Below are 20,075 nucleotides of genomic sequence, written 5' to 3'. Positions count from 1 at the left end.
CCTTTTGGATTGCATTATTGGATTTGCCCAAGTACTCTCTAATTTCTTTTAATTGCTTGCAAGAATATAATAATTGAAATAATCCAATGTCACACGTAATGAATTTTCAGTTCGATTCGGTCGGGTTACGAGCCCGAGTTAACACCCATAACAGATTTACGGGATTCGGTGTGAAAGTGAAATTATGCCATTTCAATCAAAATCTATTCCCATATTGATGCAAAACCAACTTTATGTATGTTTTTTTTACATCAGATATCATGCCAACCATCATTTTCTTCAATTTTCTCTCCTAAAAAAATATATAAAATAAAATAAATGATAAACATATAATATATATATATATATATATATATATATATATATATATATATATATATATTAAAAATAAAAGGGAGAGATAAGGGGTGGGGTTGGGAATCTAAAGCCATCAAAATCAAGCAACAGTGGCAAATTAAAATATAGGGATTATTTGACAAAACCCCCTCATATGACATTTCCTATTAGAGGGGGTCCATTCTTTTTTCACCTCTTTGAGATAAATCCATAATTTAATTTTAAAATATATAGTACAATTATACCCTTTACCAAACCCACCCAAATCTCATGCCGTTTAACCCTAGACACGTTTTCTCTCCCTCACTCTTTCTTTCGATCCATCCACCATCCGCTCTCTCTTTCTTCTGTTTTTCTTTTCTCGGCGGAATCCGATATGTCCATCTTCCCCATCCACCCACTATTTCTTCCGCTTTTCTTCTCTTGACGGCCGGATAAAGGACCACCATGACATAAAACGCAAAAGAAGACAGAACCAGAAAAATCGATGATGACAAGGCTTAATCCCGACGATCGGATCTGGAATCGACAAACAGATCTTTGTGAGGGATTTTTGTGCAGAACATTGCTTCGTGATATTGGTGTTTCGACCAGGTACGTATTTGTGGGGAATTTCATTCCCCTGTGTGTGTGTACATATATATATATATATATATATATATATATAGAGAGAGAGAGAGAGAGAGAGAGAGAGAGAGAGACTAATGTTGATTCATGAAAAAAAGAGAACTCCATAAAAATATAAAACTTAATTCACATTAATAACTTTGTGATAACGGTGAATGAGTGCAAAAATTCTTCTGATTTCAAACATGTTTTGGTTTTGAAATTTGATAATGTTTGATTTCAAACATGTTTGGGTTTTGAGATTTGATAATTTTTAGTAAGGAATACAATACGAATTAATAAGGTGAAACACTAAATATTATCGAAAATTCCATAATTTCTAAAAATATTCTCAAATTTTGGATAATTTTTTCTGAAAATTTAGAATTATAATTTATTTATTGTATTTTTTAGCTGCAATTGGCTTGGCTATTGTTTGGCTGCTATTTTGCTGATTTTCTTTGCTGCTGTTTTTTGCTGCTGTTTTCTTTTGGCTTTACTGATGTTTGGCTCCTAATTTGCAGCTGATTTTGTTGCTGTTTTGCTGTTGTTTTCGTGTTGTTTTGCTGCTGTTTAAGATGTTGGTTTGCTGCTGTTTTTGTTGCTGTCATTTTTTCTCTATATCCATAAATAAATTTTACACGATGGTTAACAAAATAGAAGTGACAACTAGTCGAATTGTTGAATGAGCTATTATATATATGAGATTTTCAATATACTTTTGAGGCTCCTTCACGTTTTCGGTCACTATTTGAGTATTTGTTATTATACTTTTTGTTGTAATTTTTTAGTGGATTAACTTATTTCGTAGTGGATTATGTTAATATTTTAGTGGATTTCGATAATTTTTGTACTGGGTTTTGACGAGATTATAGTGGATTTTAAATTCTTGATTTTTTAGTGAATGAATTAAATTGACACGTTGTTGTCTTATTTTTCTTTGGTTTAGATTCATGCACAAGCGGGTGATGGCAGCAAGTGGGACCATGTTGGGTGATGATAAGCTTGTAGTGTTTTTCGATGAATTTATAGTGGTTTTCGATGAGTATGTAGTGGTTTTCAATCGAATAGTGGTTTACGATGAATTTATAGTGGTTTTCAATGAGTATGTAGTGGATTTCAATCCATATATTACGTTAATTTTATAGTGGATTTTGATAACTTTTGTAGTGGATTTTCATAATTTTGTAATGGATTACGTTAATTCGTATTGGATTATTTAAATATTTATTCGATTTCGATACGTTATTACGTTAATTTTGTAGTGGTTTTTGATAATTTTGTAGTGGATTACGTTAATTCGTAGTGGATTATGTAAATATTTATTCGATTTCGATACGTTATTACGTTAATTTTGTAGTGGATTTTGATAATTTTGTAATGGATTACGTTAATTAATTCGTAGTGGATTATGTAAATATTTATTCGATTTCGATACGTTCGTAGTGCACTATATTAAGATGAAAGTTGATTACAATAATTTTATATTGATTTCTACTTTAATCGAATACTGGTTTTCGATGAATTTATTGTGGTTTTCAACGAGTATGTAGTGGATTTCAATCCATATATTACGTTAATTTTGTAGTGGATTACTTTAACTTATAAAGTGGATTTTGATAACTTTGTAGTGGATTTTGATACTTTTGTAATGGATTGCGTTAATTCGTAGTGGATTATGTAAATTTTTATTCGATTTCGATACGTTTGTAGTCATTATATTAATATTAAAGTTGATTACGATAATTTCATACTGATTTCTACGTTAATCGAATAGTGTTTTTCAATGAATTTATAGTGATTTTCAATGAGTATGTAGTGGATTTCAATTTTTTGTTAAACTTGCGGTAAAAAAACCAATTACAAAAATGAAAATTGAAAAAAAATATATATATTTTTTAAATCGAAATTACGAAAAGATTGTAAAAGATGAATTTATAGTGGTGTTCAATGAGTATGTAGTGGATTTCAATTTTTTGTTAAACTTGCGGTAAAAAAACCAATTAAAAAAATGAAAATTGAAAAAACATAAATATATTTTTTAAATCAAAATTACAAAAAGATTGTAAAAAGAATCAAAAGGAAATTGAAATACGTGATTTAAATTTAGTGAGAGATTTGGGGGAGTTGGTGAGAGATTTAAGGGGAGTTATTTTAGGGGAGTTACCAATAATAATTTAATTATATTTTTATGAATATAATAAGGGTAAATTAGATATTAACCTTAATGAGGGGTTATCCCTAATAGTAAATAAAAATATGGATTTATGCCTCTAAGGAATTTGTATGAGGGGGTTATCTCATATAACCCCTAAAATATATGCAGAGGCTGAAATTTAAAGATATAAATATAAATGAGTTCCCCACTAATTAATAACAGCCCCACATATGAAATAATGACAATTTGTTGTGAAATAATTCCCATTAGCTCGTTTATCGATTATACGAAATTGAATTCAATAGATATATAATATTACTCATTTGCAAGAGATGGTTATGGCTTGAGAAATGCATGATGAAATTCCCACTATGGTAAATTAATTAGAGATATATATATATAAATATAAATATAATTGTGTTAGTGGAAAAACCTAGAAACACAATATAGAGCAAAATATTCTTTTTCATTAGATGATATATGAGTATACAATACATTTTTCTTCCTCATATTTATACACAAGAAAATGCTTAGTCACTAAGGACACATGTCCACACCTAGTTGTTCATTGCTCTAAATAGTTACACATGTAAGGACACATGTCAAAGTCATATTCTCCAATGTGCTAAAGTCCACAATATTATAATACTCCCCCTTGGACGTAGCACTATTGTATCGACTGAATTGATGCCTCATTAAAAACCTTAAGCCGGAAAACCCAGTGGGAAAAACCGATCAGAAGGGAAAAAGAGTGCATGACTCAAATCCAAGTCGTGTGCATAAGCTGCCTCGTTAAAAACCTTAGCTGGAAAACCCAATGGGATAAAAACCAGTCGTAAGGGGAAAAAGAGTGCAACGCACTATTGCTCCCCCTGAAATGAGCAATATAATCCCCCAATATGGGCTATCAATCAATTTGTAGGTTGTCTCATTAAAAACCTTGAGCTGGAAAACCCTATGGGAAAAAACCAGTCAAAAGGAAAAATAGTACAACACATCATAGCATTATGTGCTCACCCTAAAACAAATAATATAGGCCTCCAAATGGGCTATTTAATAATCATAAGTTGCCTCGTTAAAAACCTTATGTCGAAAAAACCGCATGGGAAAAGAAGACCGAACAAAAGGGAAAAATAGTGCAACATATCATCGTTGTGTCTTTGCTTTACACATTTTAAATCCACGAGAGTATAACAAAATTCAATGAACCATAAAGATGACATTAGAATGTCTGTTAACGTATGTTCATTCCCTCATGGACAACCCTAGGAAACGAAAATTGATAGTATTCATAACCAGTAAATACATCTAATATAATCATTCCCATGCACTGGGAAGAATCAATATTTTTGACAAGGCACACATTATACCGAACAATTTTGTTGTCATTATTCCTATTACGAACAAAACCCCATTTATATCCAGGGAATTTATATTGTTTGGAGTTGGTACCATTAATCCGTATTTATTTCGTTTCTCCGGGAAAGCCAATTCCGATTTAATCGCTTTCTCGCATTTAAGCCAAACTCGGCTCAGCCGACATTTTATTTTTTGAACGTGGTTCACTGAATTAATCATCCTGAAATTTTATAATTGTAATTGCCCTTAGTCGAGAAGGTAATCTCTACATATTTATCCGGAGCATGTTTATTATGACCCGTTTATTCAGTGGATTCAATTAAACCATATGAGTGTGAGCGTGTGTTACAAGGCACTGAGTATATTTATCCCATGTACTGCACAATCTTATCAAAATTATTTTGATCGAGTTTCTCCAGCACTATCCATTCTCGTATGCACGGAGTATAGTAACTTGTGCAGAAAACGTGCAAAATCATATTGCATGTATATAATAAACACACGCGCATTTATAAGATGTTTCTCACAAAATCATAAATATTTAAGATATTGGTGCACTTGAAAGGTTGTATTGGTCCATAAATATTATCAAACCTTTTGCATTAAAGGTTATATAACGAGATTTCTATAAATTACAGAAATTCTCTTTGGACATAATGATCCTTATATCGTACGAATGTCCGTATTATATTCTTTAATTCAAGGCACCGTAATATTTTATGGGCGTCCCCATATTAACAAGTCAAAACCTGAATATTTCAGGATTAACCATTTTATTTGACATGGTGGTGCAGTAATTGAAAACTCGAATTAGGACACAATACAATATAAAGCTAATGCTTTTAATATCACAAGCAGAACAATTGTTTATTCCCGGAGCCATAATCTCTACGGAAAGCAATTTAGTTTTACTTCGTGCTTTGCGCAATATCACACTCAATAAAATTTAGAATATATTAAATTGTCACTTAGACTAATACATCGTCCAGGGAGATATTTAAATTCAACCTCGGAAATATATATATTTCAGGGGAGATATGCAAACTCTACTTCATGAATATTTCATATGAAGGAGAACTTCTAAAATTCGACCTCGTGAATATGTCATCCGAGGGAGATATGTAGCTTATCTTAATCTCGGGAATCAATCCGAGAAAGATATATGACTCAATTTCAAAGTTCGAAATTATAATATATAGGCAATAGTATATTATGTTTGTGTTTCACATGTACATCCATATTAAATAATATGTTCATAAAATACTAACTCAATCTTGGGTATTTATCATCCAAGAGAGATATATAATTTCAACCTCGAGAATTTTTCGTTCGAGGAAGTTTGCGAACTCGATCCTGGGAATTTAACATCCGAGAGAGATATGTACATATTACGCAATTAGTAGACATATTGAATTAACTTTGAAATATTACCAATATCATCAGGGGTGTATAAACTCGACCTTGGGAATATTTCTTCCAAGGGAGTATTACTAACTTAAACTCGGGAATAAATCATCCAATCTAGAGAGTCGTAAAATTTTATTTGGGGAATATATAATTAAGCTCGACCTCAGGAATGTATCATCCGAGGGAGATATTATAAAATCGATCTCGGACATACGTCGTCCGAGAGAGATATATAGATTTTATCTTAGAAATTAGCTCAATCTCGGGAATAAAATCATCCGAGAGAAGTATTAAATTTGACGTCATTTATATTTATCTCGAGAAAATATTATAGGCTCAACCTCGGGTATATATCGTCCGAGGGAGGTACGTTCATAAATAAATAAATTCAATCTCGAAAACCGTTACATCGAGAGAGTTATATCGTAACCATTAAGAATATTATCATGCATGATCTCAAATATATAACATTTACTCATAGGCAAAAATATATTTTGTAGGCAATAAACTCGTGAGTTTTAATTTATTTTGACCAAATGATTATCTAGGCGGAAATATTTGCATCCACCTTTGTCAATTTAAGAACATCTTGACGAGGACTATCTTTCACTTCGTCGTTGTAGGCCTAACCCCATATTTAATTTTATAATTAATGGACTTTCAATCCAAAACTGTCCATCGTTTATATAGGTACATCACCCAATTTTAATAGTGTTATTGGCCTTTGAGGGGAATCACAATTTTTAGTGACTCTACGGCATCACACCCGAAGTTATATTTATAACTTCTATATCGGCCATTATTGGGGACTATGACGTCCACCTTCTCTACGAACATTATGTTCGGAATAATTATCATATAGCCTTTAAATCGACCCTTAATTTGGACTCCTATGCAACGGAGTCATTTTCATTTCTATTATCTAAATCAGCCCATTTCCCTTTGCTAATTTAAACAAGATTATTAAATAAATAGATCGAAACTTGCACATGCCAATTACAAGTTTCTAAATTTACAAAATCAAAATCATGTAATGCAAGTTGAAAATTCATAGTCGAGGCGAGAGATAATAACCTTTTTTTTCATGAATCAACATGCACATAACTATAGATATATATCCTTCATTTTCTCCGAAAATCGGTGGTGTATAAATACCGTAGTATTTGCTTCACCATTTGATATCGAGGATCTGGATTTTATCAAATAAAATAAAATAACATAAACAAACTTACATAACCTACCTTTTTTCGAGCAGTTGCTCGTGCTGATAACGTGTTGTGAAATAATTCCCATTAGCTCGTTTATCGATTATACGAAATTGAATTCAATAGATATATAATATTACTCATTTGCAAGAGATGGTTATGGCTTGAGAAATGCATGATGAAATTCCCACTATGGTAAATTAATTAGAGATATATATATATAAATATAAATATAATTGTGTTAGTGGAAAAACCTAGAAACACAATATAGAGCAAAATATTCTTTTTCATTAGATGATATATGAGTATACAATACATTTTTCTTCCTCATATTTATACACAAGAAAATGCTTAGTCACTAAGGACACATGTCCACACCTAGTTGTTCATTGCTCTAAATAGTTACACATGTAAGGACACATGTCAAAGTCATATTCTCCAATGTGCTAAAGTCCACAATATTATAATACAATTCAATATCTCTATTATTTTACCTCACTTTTCAAGAATCTAAGCATTATTAAATCCTGACATATTATTCATGGGACCTTACACATTTTTCACTTCATTTAATTTCACACGAACCAAATTTATTACTTTTAAAAAATAAAAAAATAAAAAAAATCTTTGTTTCGTTAATTATCTCATAAGAAATTAGATGGCTTGATATTTAAGAAATAGTACAATGATTATTTGCCACTAATTAATTACTTAATTATAACTGTATATCTTGTCTTCTTATTTCTTTTATTTCTTAGTATTGTCAGAGAAAGTAGACAAAAAAAGGTTTCCATTATTACATTTTATTACAACCTTAGACGATGCAATTATTATTACTTTTTTTATTTATTAAATTCAATTTTTTTTTTTTTATTTCCCAGTAAGTTTGGACCATCAGTAGTTGGGAATCATAAACCAACCATCTCATCATTCAACTGCTTCTGCTTCTGGTTTTTATTATTTTTTCTTTTTTATTTTTTCCACTTTTGATTCCACCAAATTATGAAACATCCATTTTTTCTGATCTCAAATATACAAACACATCATGTGCCACATAAATTATTTTTCATATTTTATATTATTTAGGCAAACTAAAATCCATGCACAACATTGTGCACCAGCTACAGAAATACCTAATCATGCCTTTACAAATTTGCAATATTTATATATATATATATATATAAAAAGATTGTAACTAATAGTCATATATGTAACTATGTAAGTGAATTTATTATTTGTTTTAATTTATTTATATTAATAATAAATTTCTTTTATGACCAATCATGTTTGTTTGAGGGATTCACTTGTTTTGGAGTTAAGGCAGTGGTTAAATTTTATCCTAGACAAGCATGTTTGTCTACTTATACAATTACACTTCATTATCTAATAATCCATTTTCAGATAATTATATATATATAACAAAATGTTTTTTTGTCCTTTTCATAAATGGCTGTCTTCTCTTTATATTATTATGTGGCATTATACTCCCATGTGATACTTCTGTCTTGTTTAAATCACTACCTAACATATATATACATATACTTCATTGGTTTAGAGGGTCCATTTTGGTAAATTTTAATTATTAATTAGTGATGCATATAGGTCCAATATGTTTCATTTGTCACATATTCATATAGGCCTACAACTATATATACACATATACATATAATATGCTTCACACGAATGAAAGTTGGTTTGTGGTATGACATAATATGATTTAGGTCTGAATTGTACATTAAGTAAATTTCTTAAGTGAACTTTGTCTGAATTGACCCAAGTTCGAATTTCATTGCTAACGGTCGCTAAGTCGAGCTCGTCACACATGGTTAGACTAGTGTACGTGGTTTATGTTTCTCGTCTGATTTGAAAGTTATTATACGAGAGTGTAGTATTTACCGAGTACATCTATATATGGTTGGTTCGTTAAAAAAAATAAAATTATCCAATCAAACCACCTTACAGCCTTCCAAAAAACAAAAATAAAATAAAAAATTAAATCATTCTCTATTTTTACATATAAAAAATGTGTTGACAAACTAATTAAAAAGAAAAAAAAACACCCTCCATTTTTCTTACACTTGGCAATGCTACAAAAAAAGTTTGGTCCCCAGTTTTTTTTTTTCGTTTAATTATTAATATTTATATATGTTTTTATAATTTTTCCAAAAAACGAAGTTCCCAATTTCGTAGTGGTCCTAAATATTTATTGACTTTGCCTGTATTTATTTAATGTTACACGGCCATTTTTTTAATGCTTCTGTGATTTCAAATTCTCCAAAAGTTATTTTCAGTTACACGCCAACAAAACTTTATTCTTTGGCTCAAGAAAATTCATACACATTGATTGTACGGTTGAAATATAATTATCAAATAAATGAAATTGCGTATATATATGTATAATAATATAAATACATATTTGTCACATAGTAGTAGGGAGATGTCTATTTCATATGAAAAGACCGATGGTTTGAAGTTTGCATGCACCATAGACAAAATGTTGACATCTCTACTTTTATTTGATGCTGATTTCTTTATCGTTATATTAATTTTTTTTTGCAATTAAAGGGCCTTTGCGTAAAATAATATCGGAAAATAAAATTACTCGTTTCAATTCTTATAAAGCAGTTGGGCCAAATGCTTTATTTAATTTAGAATAATAGCCCAATCCAGTTGAGACGGCGGCCCAACTTTGGTGTTAGTTCACTCATTCGCTTAAGTCCCGTTTAATGAAGAAACTTATGAACTTTTATCTTGACCGTCTATCTTGGGTAGTTACTCATATCTACTTTCTTCTAAACATATATAGTTGATTTCCGCGCTTTGTACTTTTCATCTCTATATATATTCGCTGACTTCTGAGTCAAACGCCACCTGTTATGGTTGACCTTGACTCTGTAGTGGATTCTCTACAGATGACCGTTGTCTACTATTTTTTATCTCTTATCTCTCGTACAAAAAGTACCTTGAAACAAATAATTTATTTTACACAAATATCTTGAATTGTTTTTCGGAAATACCGGAAACTTGATAAGTTTGAAATGAAGCCCAAAGGGCTAAACCAGCCCACGCTAATGGGCTGACCTTGAAAATATTGAGCTCATGTAAAATATGTATCGTTCTGTGTATAATTTAAATAAGGGCATATGCGTCTAATTATTTGGCTTCATTGTTTTTATATAAATCATGAATATTTTGGCAAGTTAATCATCCAGATTCACTATTAAACACATTGTTGACTATACACTTGACTCTTATAATTCATATTTTAATACCAGACTCAAATTATATTACCAAATTTTCATAGAATATATCTGCAGCAATATCTCAAGATCAACCTTTTTCCAATATTTATAATTGTTATTTTTTAGTTACAAAAGCGTAATATTATTCTTTTAATTTTGAAATTATTTCATCTCAAAAAAAAAAAAAAAAAAAAAAATTGAAATTATTTCAACTCATTTTTTTTAGTTTAATGCGCTTACATTTATCTTTAGTTAATAATAAACTTAGGGATGTGTCCATAATGTTCTGAAATATAAATGGTCTATATGTAATAAATGTTAATATATATATATATATATAATTTAATTGTAAATAGATATGTAAAGAAGCTAGGTAGGGAGGGGAAAGGGGGACAAGAGCTGAAGCAAAAGAGAAGAACATACATATAGAGCTTCAGGAATTAAAGAGATGCACGTGATCTTAATTCAAAAATTGATTAGTATTTTTCAAATTATTTGAAGACACTCTAAATTAAACTTTAAAAAATAAATAATTTTATTTAATTTCAATAATTTTTTATATGGTACTGTCCATCATGATCTTAATCGACTCTTTGATTTCGCACAATCAAGTTAATTAATTGCTAATTATTAGCTAATTAATTGATTCAATCCATCTATACATCAATAGAAAATCTCTAACAGTTTATGATTTTGAGTGATCTTCAACAGCAAATTTTATTACATTACAACAATCCCTTTTATTTATTTCTGGCTGTAAATTTCACCAAGATAATTACCAAAAATATTATAAAGTTCCAAAAAATATACTGTCATATTTACACATTTCTCTTTGTATAAATAAAAAGAAGGTAAATAAACGTGTTATCATATATATTATATATTTCATTTCTGAAAACCCTAAAAAAAAACAGTGTACTCCGTTAAAGAAAATCCGTCTATTTATAACTCCGTTAGGTGACATTTACAACTCGAGGCAACGTACGTTAAACAGATTTTGACATATTTATTACTCTCCTCAGAGACTTTAAAGAGAGAACCTAATCCCTACAACCTACGTGTGGCCGAGGTGGGTGGGTGGGTGTGGGGTGGGGGTTGGGGTGGGGGGGGGGGGGGGTGCGTGGTTACTGCATGTACTCAACCCTTACAGCTAGTAGGCTGATCTCTCTCTGTGTATATATATATACATACAGACAGAAAGCAATCTAGAATTACTAAATTCATTTACTGTCTGCAGAAAGCTTTTCTTGGGAGCAACAATGGCGGTTTTGTTGATGGTGGTGGTGGTATCTTTTGTTCTTATCTTCTGTTTCTCTTTGTCGAAATGGAATCAAATTAGATACCGCATCAAAGGGTTACCTCCGGGAAATATGGGTTTCCCTTTTTTCGGAGAAACTAATGATTTTTTGAATCATGGCCCCAAATTCATCAAATCTCAATCTGCAAGGTTACTTCCCATATATATATATATATATATATATATATATATATATATATATATATATATATATATATAGATATTTAGATATTCTTATTCTTACAATATATTTTTGTTTTTTAGTACAAGATTTTGTATTTCATGTATGTGTAGACTGTGTGCATGAAATCATGGTTCAGATTGAGATCATTTTGATCACTTGATTTTTTTTTTTTAATATATTGCTAATGATTTTTATTGAGTCCATTTTAATTATTGATTGAATTAATTTGGGAAATATATTAATTAATAGGTATGGGAAAGTATTCAAGACACATATATTGGGGAGTCCGACGATAATATCGATGGACGAAGAGATGAATAGATACATATTAATGAATGAAGGGAAGGGATTAATTCCTGGATATCCTAAATCCATGTTAGATATACTCGGAAACCATAATATTGCTGCTGTTTATGGCTCCACTCATAAATACATGCGCCAAAATATTTTATCCCTTATCGGAATCCCTATTATCAAACATAAGCTTTTCCCCAGGATTGATTACTATATCCGGACTCACCTCTCCGATTGGGATGATGCTACCACTATTAACATTCAACAGAAAACCATGGATGTAAGTTCTTATTATTCGTTTTGATATAATTATATTTATTTTGATCGATGATAATAATTCATTCGAAGATTGTTGTAACGATTTTCCGTGCAGATGGTATTCTTGATGGCCTTTAAACTGATCTTTGGAGATGAATCGGATTCGATTTACGACGGTTTTAAATCCGAGTTCGATAAATTGGTGATTGGGTCTCTTTCTCTTCCCATCAACTTTCCAGGCACAAGTTATTACCATGGATTTAAGGTTTTTTTTATATATATATATATATATCACTCAAATACATGTAGGTTACAAAATTGTGGGGTTTGTTGCATTTGACACCCCCTGTATTTTCTCTAATTGTTAAAAAACTCCCCATATTATTTTATGTATTACCAACCCCCCCCCCCCCCCCCCCCCCCCCCCCCCCCCCCCCCCCTGATTCAATATTTTGTAGTAAACCACCCCTAAAAACTCAACTAGAAGGGTATTTTAGCAATTCGATATAACATAGGGTACTAAATTCAATAAACTCCAAATTCATGTCTTAAGATCTGATTTTAATTGTAGGGAAGGAGAAATGTGGTCAAGGTTTTGAAAGAAATAATAGCAAAGCGAAGGGCTTCCTCGGAAAATAATTACGAAGACATGCTAGATCATTTTTTAGTAGAGACGAAATTCGCCCTAAAAGACGAGGAAATTATCGATCAGATAGTCACGATTTTGTACTCGGGTTACGAAACTGAGTCTACTACTTCAATGATGGCTGTCAAGTACCTCCATGATAATCAAGAAGCTCTTCAAGAACTAAGGGTGAATATATCATATTATTATTAGAACATTTTTTGTATATATTTTTTTCAATAAATTAAATAAAAGAACTAAGCCTCGTTTTTTTTTTCTTCAATTCAGGACGAGCATTTAGCGATTCGGGAGAGAAAATCGGATCAAGAGCAGACACTGGATTGGGATGACTACAAGTCCATGAGATTCACACGTGCTGTAAGCTGCCATTTGCTATATAGTTAGTATACTAACACAATTAATTAAATGTTGGTTGATTAATTAACATACTTCTGTAACATCAATACTATGATGTTTTTTTTTTTATTTGGACATAGGTAATTTTGGAAACTCTAAGGTTGGCTACTATCACAAATGGAGTCCTAAGGAAGACAACTCAAGACATGAAACTGAATGGTATGATTATAATTCAGAAATTAACTTAGTTCCATTTTAGCATATATATATAATTTTCTGAATATATTAATTATTTTACTTAATTTTTTAAAAATCTCATAACTTTATTTACAAAAAATAAAATCAGGATTTGTAATTCCAGAAGGATGGAGAATCTATGTGTACACAAGGGAGATCAACTATGATCCACTCCTCTATCCAGAACCTCTAAAATTTAATCCCTGGAGATGGCTGGTAAGTGGTAATTACTTAGTTAATTAATTAATTAATTAATAATCGACAATATTCTAACAATAATAAATAATATTATATGTAGGATAATAAAAATTTGGAGTCACACAACTATTTCTTGATATTTGGAGGAGGAAGCAGGATGTGCCCTGGAAAGGAACTGGGAATAGTTGCAATTTCTATTTTTCTTCATTATTTTGTGACAAAATACAGGTGAACAAGAAATGCATGCTTATTGATTTGTAATAATTAATTAATTATTGATTATGATTTATTTATATTTAGTTGGGAAGAAGTTGGAGGAGAGAGAATCAGATACTTCCCAAGAGTGGAGGCACCAGATGGATATCACATACGTGTGAAGAAGAATCTGTAATGATTACCTTAGTTTTTTTAGGTGGAATGGAATGTGTGCATGAACTAGGGTTACTTCGACCCTACACCCGGTGATAAACACCGGGTGGGTCTTCTTCTGCCATGTGTCCCTTTTTTTTATTTTTCTAAAATCCCTAAAAGTAAATCCTAGCGGGGAATGTATTATAAAATACAAAAAAAATACACGTGGCAGCAGAAGACCCACCCGGTGTTTATCACCGGGTGTAGGGTCGAACAAATCCATGAACTAGGGTTTCATATGATTGTGCTGTATTTCAGTGGAGCCCACTTAGATTTTCTGATTTTCCTTGGTTTTATTTTATTTCACTTGAGAAGGGCATGTTTGGCCAGTTTTGGGGTCATATTTCTACTTATTTAAAAAAAAAATTAGAGATTAATTTGTGAAATAAGGTAATTATTATTTGTTTGAATTTTGACAATAATCAATTCACTCTTGTGAATGTCGTTTCAGTTTAAATAATACTGTTTCGACTTAATTTGGTAAGACTAAAAAAACGTGGTTTTGACCATTTTCGAGGCTGAATTTGGTAAAACTCAAAACACGGGAAATAGTTGTTCGCATAACTTTGTCATCCGACATCCAATCCAACCGATTCAAATTGGATTTGAAAGAAAACTCAAAGGAATGTAGTTTTCGTATCTTGAATTTTGTCAAAATCAAACTAGAAAATGGTCGAAATCACGTTCGAAATCACAATGATGTGTATAAAAAAAGTTTACATGGAAGTGTGTATTCGGATTTCGGATCATTTAGGATCGTATATGGGCCTGGACTAAACAAAACAAAAAATGGGTATAAAGCCCAAATGAGAGTAGGCAACTTAATTAGGGGATGTAATTTAATTTTATTCATCTGAATTTATAATTCAAAATACGTTGACGGGCTCAGGCTCAAAATGACGATCTTGGCCCAATCAGAGCCCAATTAAATAATAAAAAATTGGTGCAATTAAGTAAAACTTTAATTAGTTAAAGAAGTTAGTACTACTAATCATTAATTAAATTTTAATTTATAATTTGTTGCATGTGGTAGTAGAAGATGGTGTGAGTTTAAAGGGTTGTTTGGGCAACAACGTGGGAATGGAAAACTAGGTGCAAAAATAGCAGGCTGTCAATCCACGTTCTAACATAACTAAATAAATAGTGTGACCATGTTATGGACAAGCACAACACTACTTCTATCTAATTAATTATTCTAAGTATATCCTTTTTTTTTCTGCTGTCCTGTCAACTTCGTTATTCTTAATTTATGTCCCAAAAAAAAAAAAACAAATTAATAAATTGAAGAGTTGAAATTGAAGCAATTAAGCACGTAGGAGGTGTGCATGCAATGCAATTGGACGAAGTGGGGCAGTTTCCAAGCAATCGTCAAGGTTGGCGGTGGTCAAATTTTTTATTTTTATTTTTATTTTTTGGAAATTAATTAATTAAATTTATAAATAAGTTGGAAATTTGGAAAAGTACTGTGTGAAATGTGACAGGTCGCAATTGCGCGTGGAAACTGGAGAGTAGTGATAAGAAAGTGGCAGAAGCTGAATTGGTCAACTAATTTGTGAACATTCAATTAATTATGAAAAAATATCTAACTATATTATTACTCCATTATTAGGGCTTAATAATATAATAGTAATAAAATATATACTATGGATTTGATATTTGCTCCACTATCTTAGTCCTACTTGTAAACGAAATACTACTAAAAAAGAAAACATTTATTTATGATTTTAAATGTTTTAATTAATTTTAATCATGCCCTTCATTTATATGCTCATTTAGATAAAAAGAGAGTATTAAATTATTAATATTCGAGCATATTATTGGCACTGGAAAATTCAGAAAAAATCACTTTAATACAGCCCATGACAGTTGTAGCACAATTAAAAAGGTAAATTTGAATTTTAAAAAATGTTCTTTTTATTCTACTAGCAAATAGTTAAAATAAAATAAAAAGGAGATAAAATTGTGGTAAATTACGGCCACCCCTTATGTAATGCTAAATTACGAAAAAACCCTCGTGTTTGTATAATTACAACTACCCTCAATTATGAATTTTCTTACATGTAATACCCTTGTATTGCCAAATTTAATTAAATCTTTATGTGAAATATTCTCAAATTATGACTCGTTTTATCTCATTCGAATTCCACGTTATACAACAAAATAATATGATCCTCTTTATAAATAAGTAGCTCGAGACGGGTTTATTTGTAATAGCCCGTTTAAATATCGTAATTGCTTTATTCACGTTTCCAATACCAAAGATTTACCAATAGTAACAAAAACAAATTTCCAAATTATCCCTAATAAAATCTTATTATTCCATATAAAAAATAAAAATTTAATCTTTCTTTAAATATTTATAAAATAATAATAAATTAATACTACTACAGATCTCGGAAGGGAAGAGGACATCTTCCATCACAACTCGGACTGTTTCTCCTCCTCTATAAAACCGACCATCTTCCCCAATCTCTCTCTCTCTCTCTACCCCTCTCTCTCTCCTCTTTCAAAGAAAAAAGCAGAGCAGCAACAATGGCGGCAGCGCAGAAACCAACCCCTCTGCTGAAAGATGAGTTAGATATAGTGATACCGACAATAAGAAACCTAGATTTTCTGGAGATGTGGAGGCCGTTCTTCGAGCAGTACCATCTAATCATCGTACAAGACGGCGATCCTTCGAAAGTGATTAAGGTTCCAGAAGGCTTCGATTACGAACTCTACAATAGGAATGACATCAACAGAATCCTCGGTCCGAAGGCTTCCTGCATCTCTTTCAAAGATTCCGCTTGTCGCTGCTTTGGTTACATGGTTTCCAAGAAGAAGTATATCTACACCATTGACGATGATTGCTTTGTAAGTATACATTTCTTTTTCTTTTGAATTTTTTTTTTTTTGGGATGTGATTTTGGTGTTAAAAGTTGAGTCTTTTTTACTTGTTGTTGAATCATGAATGTGATTGGCTGCAGATGTAATGTGAGATTGGATTTATTTGTTAATGGGTGTGTGTAAAGTTTGGATCTTGATGGGGTTTTTTTTTGTGGGTTTATGAATTGGATGAACACTTTTGGGGGTTTTTGACTCTGATCTGGTAAAGATCATTTTTTTATGTAATTTATGTGTAATAATTGTGTTTGTATTTGCTGAATCAGAAAATTGGATTTGTTTATATGTATAATTACATCAAAATTAACTCCGATCTGATCTGGGGAAGTTCAAATTTTATTTAATTTATGTGAAATTGTGTTGGTATTTGCTGATTAAGAAAATTTGTTCTCAATTTTTATGTATAATCACATTACAAATTTAACTTCGGGGGGCGATGATTTGGTTGTGATGTTGCAAGATTTTTTAGATTGTTTGTCATATGTTGCTGTGTTTGTATTGTAATACATGCTTTGACAAAGATGTTTCTGTTTAAAAAATTTTTATAGTAAAAGAAATAGAATTTTTAGTCCCCTAATTTAATATTATTGCATAAACAACAGCTTGGTAGACAATGCGCTTTATGCCGTCTTTCTACACAAAAGTACATTCTGCATTTCAGTTGATCATATCGAACTTGTGACCGATATCTTTATTCAATTGATCATTCGGAAGGCATTTTCTTTCTGTGTTCGGTAGTCATGATCTGAAAGATGTAAATGATCTGTCTTTGTTAGGTTGCCAAGGATCCATCTGGAAATGACATAAATGCCCTCGAGCAGCACATCAAGAATCTCTTGAGCCCATCAACTCCACTCTTCTTCAACACTCTTTACGACCCGTACAGAGACGGAGCGGACTTTGTTCGTGGATACCCTTTCAGCCTACGTGAGGGTGTGCCCACTGCCGTTTCTCACGGTCTCTGGCTCAATATCCCGGATTACGATGCGCCAACTCAGCTCGTTAAGCCCCGTGAGAGAAATACCAGGTTTGCCCCTCCTCTGTTTTTCTTTACTCACTCTGTTTTTTTTCCTCACTCTGTTTTTTTTCCTCACTCTGTTTTCTTTAACTCTGTTTTCTTTATCTTTTCGACTGTTAGATATGTGGATGCTGTTTTGACTATTCCAAAGGGAACGATTTTCCCAATGTGTGGTATGAATTTGGGGTTCAACCGTGATTTGATTGGGCCCGCAATGTACTTTGGGCTCATGGGCGATGGTCAGCCGATCGGGCGTTACGATGACATGTGGGCTGGCTGGTGCACCAAGGTAATTTAATTAAACCTTCGATTGCTTATTGCAACTTAATGACGTGATTTAAATTATAACGTTTTGCTTATTGAAATTTAATATGTGAATTACTCTGTAAAAAGTGTGATTTCAATCGGGTCTGCGTAGAATGATTCTCAAATCAACATCAAGAATATAGAAACTAGTATACGGAGCTAACCATTCGAAAATTCATCGTAAATTTAGTCCATCCAAATAAGCTTAATCAATTTGTTATTATGAGTTTGAAATAATTGCCGAACATTAATCATCACATACGCCATTTCTCAAGATAAAGATTTTGTGTTTATTGCATTTAGTACCCATGTTTTATATCGAATTGCTAAAAAACTCCACATGCGATTAAGATTAGCAAAAAAACCCTTACAATGCAATTGTTTTTAGCACCCAACCCCCTAGATAATATATTTTAGGGGGCAGTTTGCTAAAAAAATTGAATCATAAGGGTGTTTTAGCAATTAGAATAAACATAAGAAGTTAGAAATTAATAAAATTCCGAAACTTGTTGTAAAGATTACTCCCGTTTTTTTGTTTAATTTTACTTCAACGAGAAGGTGAAAATTAATAAAATTATCCGAAAATTTCCCAGGTGATATGCGACCATTTGAATCTTGGAGTGAAAACGGGTCTCCCATACATATGGCACAGCAAAGCGAGCAACCCGTTTGTGAACCTTAAAAAGGAGTACAAAGGTATCTATTGGCAAGAAGACATCATTCCGTTTTTCCAAAATTTGACTATCCCGAAAGAATGCACTACTGTTCAACAGTGCTATCTTGAGCTTGCTAAGCTTGTCAAAGAGAAGCTTTCAACCATCGATCCTTACTTCACAAAGCTCGCTGATGCTATGGTGACGTGGATCGAAGCTTGGGATGAGCTCAACCCTTCTGCTGACGTGGCGAAGGTCGCTGCAAAATAGGCCCCCGGAAATCATATTTAAAGAGTATTTGGTTCGGTTTTATTTTCTTTTGAGTATCTTTATAATTTATTACGATTTTGCTGTGGAACGAGGTTTGGTAATGTTTCCGGATTAGATTCAAGCATTTTGTTTTTTCTCCTCCTATTGCGGTTGTAACGTTGGATTCATATTTATTTCGATATTATTAAGTTTTTTTCGTAATCTTACTTGCCATTTTCGAGCTTTATTTTAATTTTTTGATTGATTTTTTTTTTTTTTTTTGTAAAAGCAAGAATTAATGATGTGTTTGACTATGTTGTTAGGGCAGCAACATTGAGTAGAAATAATTACATGTATGTACTCTTAAATAAATTTCATGTACATGAATAGATATAATAAAAAATAAAAAATTTACATTATGTAAAAATTAGAAAGAACAAAAAAATGAGTTTAGTTCGATCTCATCAAATTAGCTCGACTCATTTACACCGGTGATTTAGAGTGAGGTTGGATTGTATCAACAGCACGAATAATCACACGAGCAAATTAAGTAAACGCATTACTAGAAAAACCAAGTGAAACCAAACCTTATTTATTTATTTATTTTTTACTATTTTATTATTATTTATTTATTTTGTTATATAATACGGTGGTGGTGAGATGGTGTGGAAGATCTGCAAATATATGAATATAGATGTGTCCAATCAAAGTTACCCTAAATAGATAAGAAACAGCGCCACCATAGACCAAATTATTATACCTAATTCAATATAAAACATTTAACGCATGCAT

At 31.5% G+C, this 20,075-nt stretch overlaps 2 protein-coding genes and 1 long non-coding RNA gene across 3 annotated transcripts; all 3 read left to right on the top strand.

Annotated features, from left to right (window-relative positions):
• The first annotated feature begins 595 nt into the window (after positions 1–595).
• On the top strand, positions 596–2,199 carry LOC148770348 (uncharacterized). The gene is made up of 2 exons (XR_016031302.1): positions 596–930; positions 1,892–2,199. It is a non-coding gene; the product is annotated as an uncharacterized LOC148770348 (long non-coding RNA).
• A 9,297-nt stretch (positions 2,200–11,496) lies between these two features.
• On the top strand, positions 11,497–14,324 carry LOC105952596 (cytochrome P450 85A1). The gene is made up of 9 exons (XM_088818222.1): positions 11,497–11,760; positions 12,044–12,368; positions 12,462–12,611; positions 12,918–13,160; positions 13,260–13,349; positions 13,469–13,547; positions 13,675–13,781; positions 13,864–13,991; positions 14,064–14,324. The coding sequence occupies exons 1-9, from the start codon at positions 11,573–11,575 to the stop codon at positions 14,152–14,154; spliced, it is 1,401 nt and encodes a 466-aa protein (XP_088674348.1). The 5' UTR covers positions 11,497–11,572; the 3' UTR covers positions 14,155–14,324.
• A 2,203-nt stretch (positions 14,325–16,527) lies between these two features.
• LOC105952658 (putative UDP-arabinopyranose mutase 2) lies at positions 16,528–19,505 on the top strand. The gene is made up of 4 exons (XM_012976241.2): positions 16,528–17,027; positions 17,834–18,084; positions 18,196–18,364; positions 18,975–19,505. The coding sequence occupies exons 1-4, from the start codon at positions 16,707–16,709 to the stop codon at positions 19,302–19,304; spliced, it is 1,071 nt and encodes a 356-aa protein (XP_012831695.1). The 5' UTR covers positions 16,528–16,706; the 3' UTR covers positions 19,305–19,505.
• The last annotated feature ends 570 nt before the right edge of the window (positions 19,506–20,075 follow it).

This window comes from Erythranthe guttata, chromosome 5, assembly GCF_056151865.1.
Source record: "Erythranthe guttata isolate IM_541 chromosome 5, IM_541, whole genome shotgun sequence".
NCBI classification, from domain to species: Eukaryota; Viridiplantae; Streptophyta; class Magnoliopsida; order Lamiales; family Phrymaceae; genus Erythranthe; species Erythranthe guttata.
The sequence above is the reverse complement of the archived record's forward strand: the minus strand, read 5'-3'. Positions and strand labels throughout refer to the sequence as shown.

Coding starts and splice junctions, on each gene's coding strand:
- LOC105952596 (XM_088818222.1), top strand. CDS start 11,573: ATGGCGGTTTTGTTGATGGTGGTGGTGGTATCTTTTGTTCTTATCTTC. Junction 13,350..13,468: donor CCATGAGATTCACACGTGCT/GTAAGCTGCCAT, acceptor ATTTGGACATAG/GTAATTTTGGAAACTCTAAG. Junction 13,548..13,674: donor TCAAGACATGAAACTGAATG/GTATGATTATAA, acceptor AAATAAAATCAG/GATTTGTAATTCCAGAAGGA.
- LOC105952658 (XM_012976241.2), top strand. CDS start 16,707: ATGGCGGCAGCGCAGAAACCAACCCCTCTGCTGAAAGATGAGTTAGAT. Junction 17,028..17,833: donor CCATTGACGATGATTGCTTT/GTAAGTATACAT, acceptor TGTCTTTGTTAG/GTTGCCAAGGATCCATCTGG. Junction 18,365..18,974: donor GGGCTGGCTGGTGCACCAAG/GTAATTTAATTA, acceptor AAAATTTCCCAG/GTGATATGCGACCATTTGAA.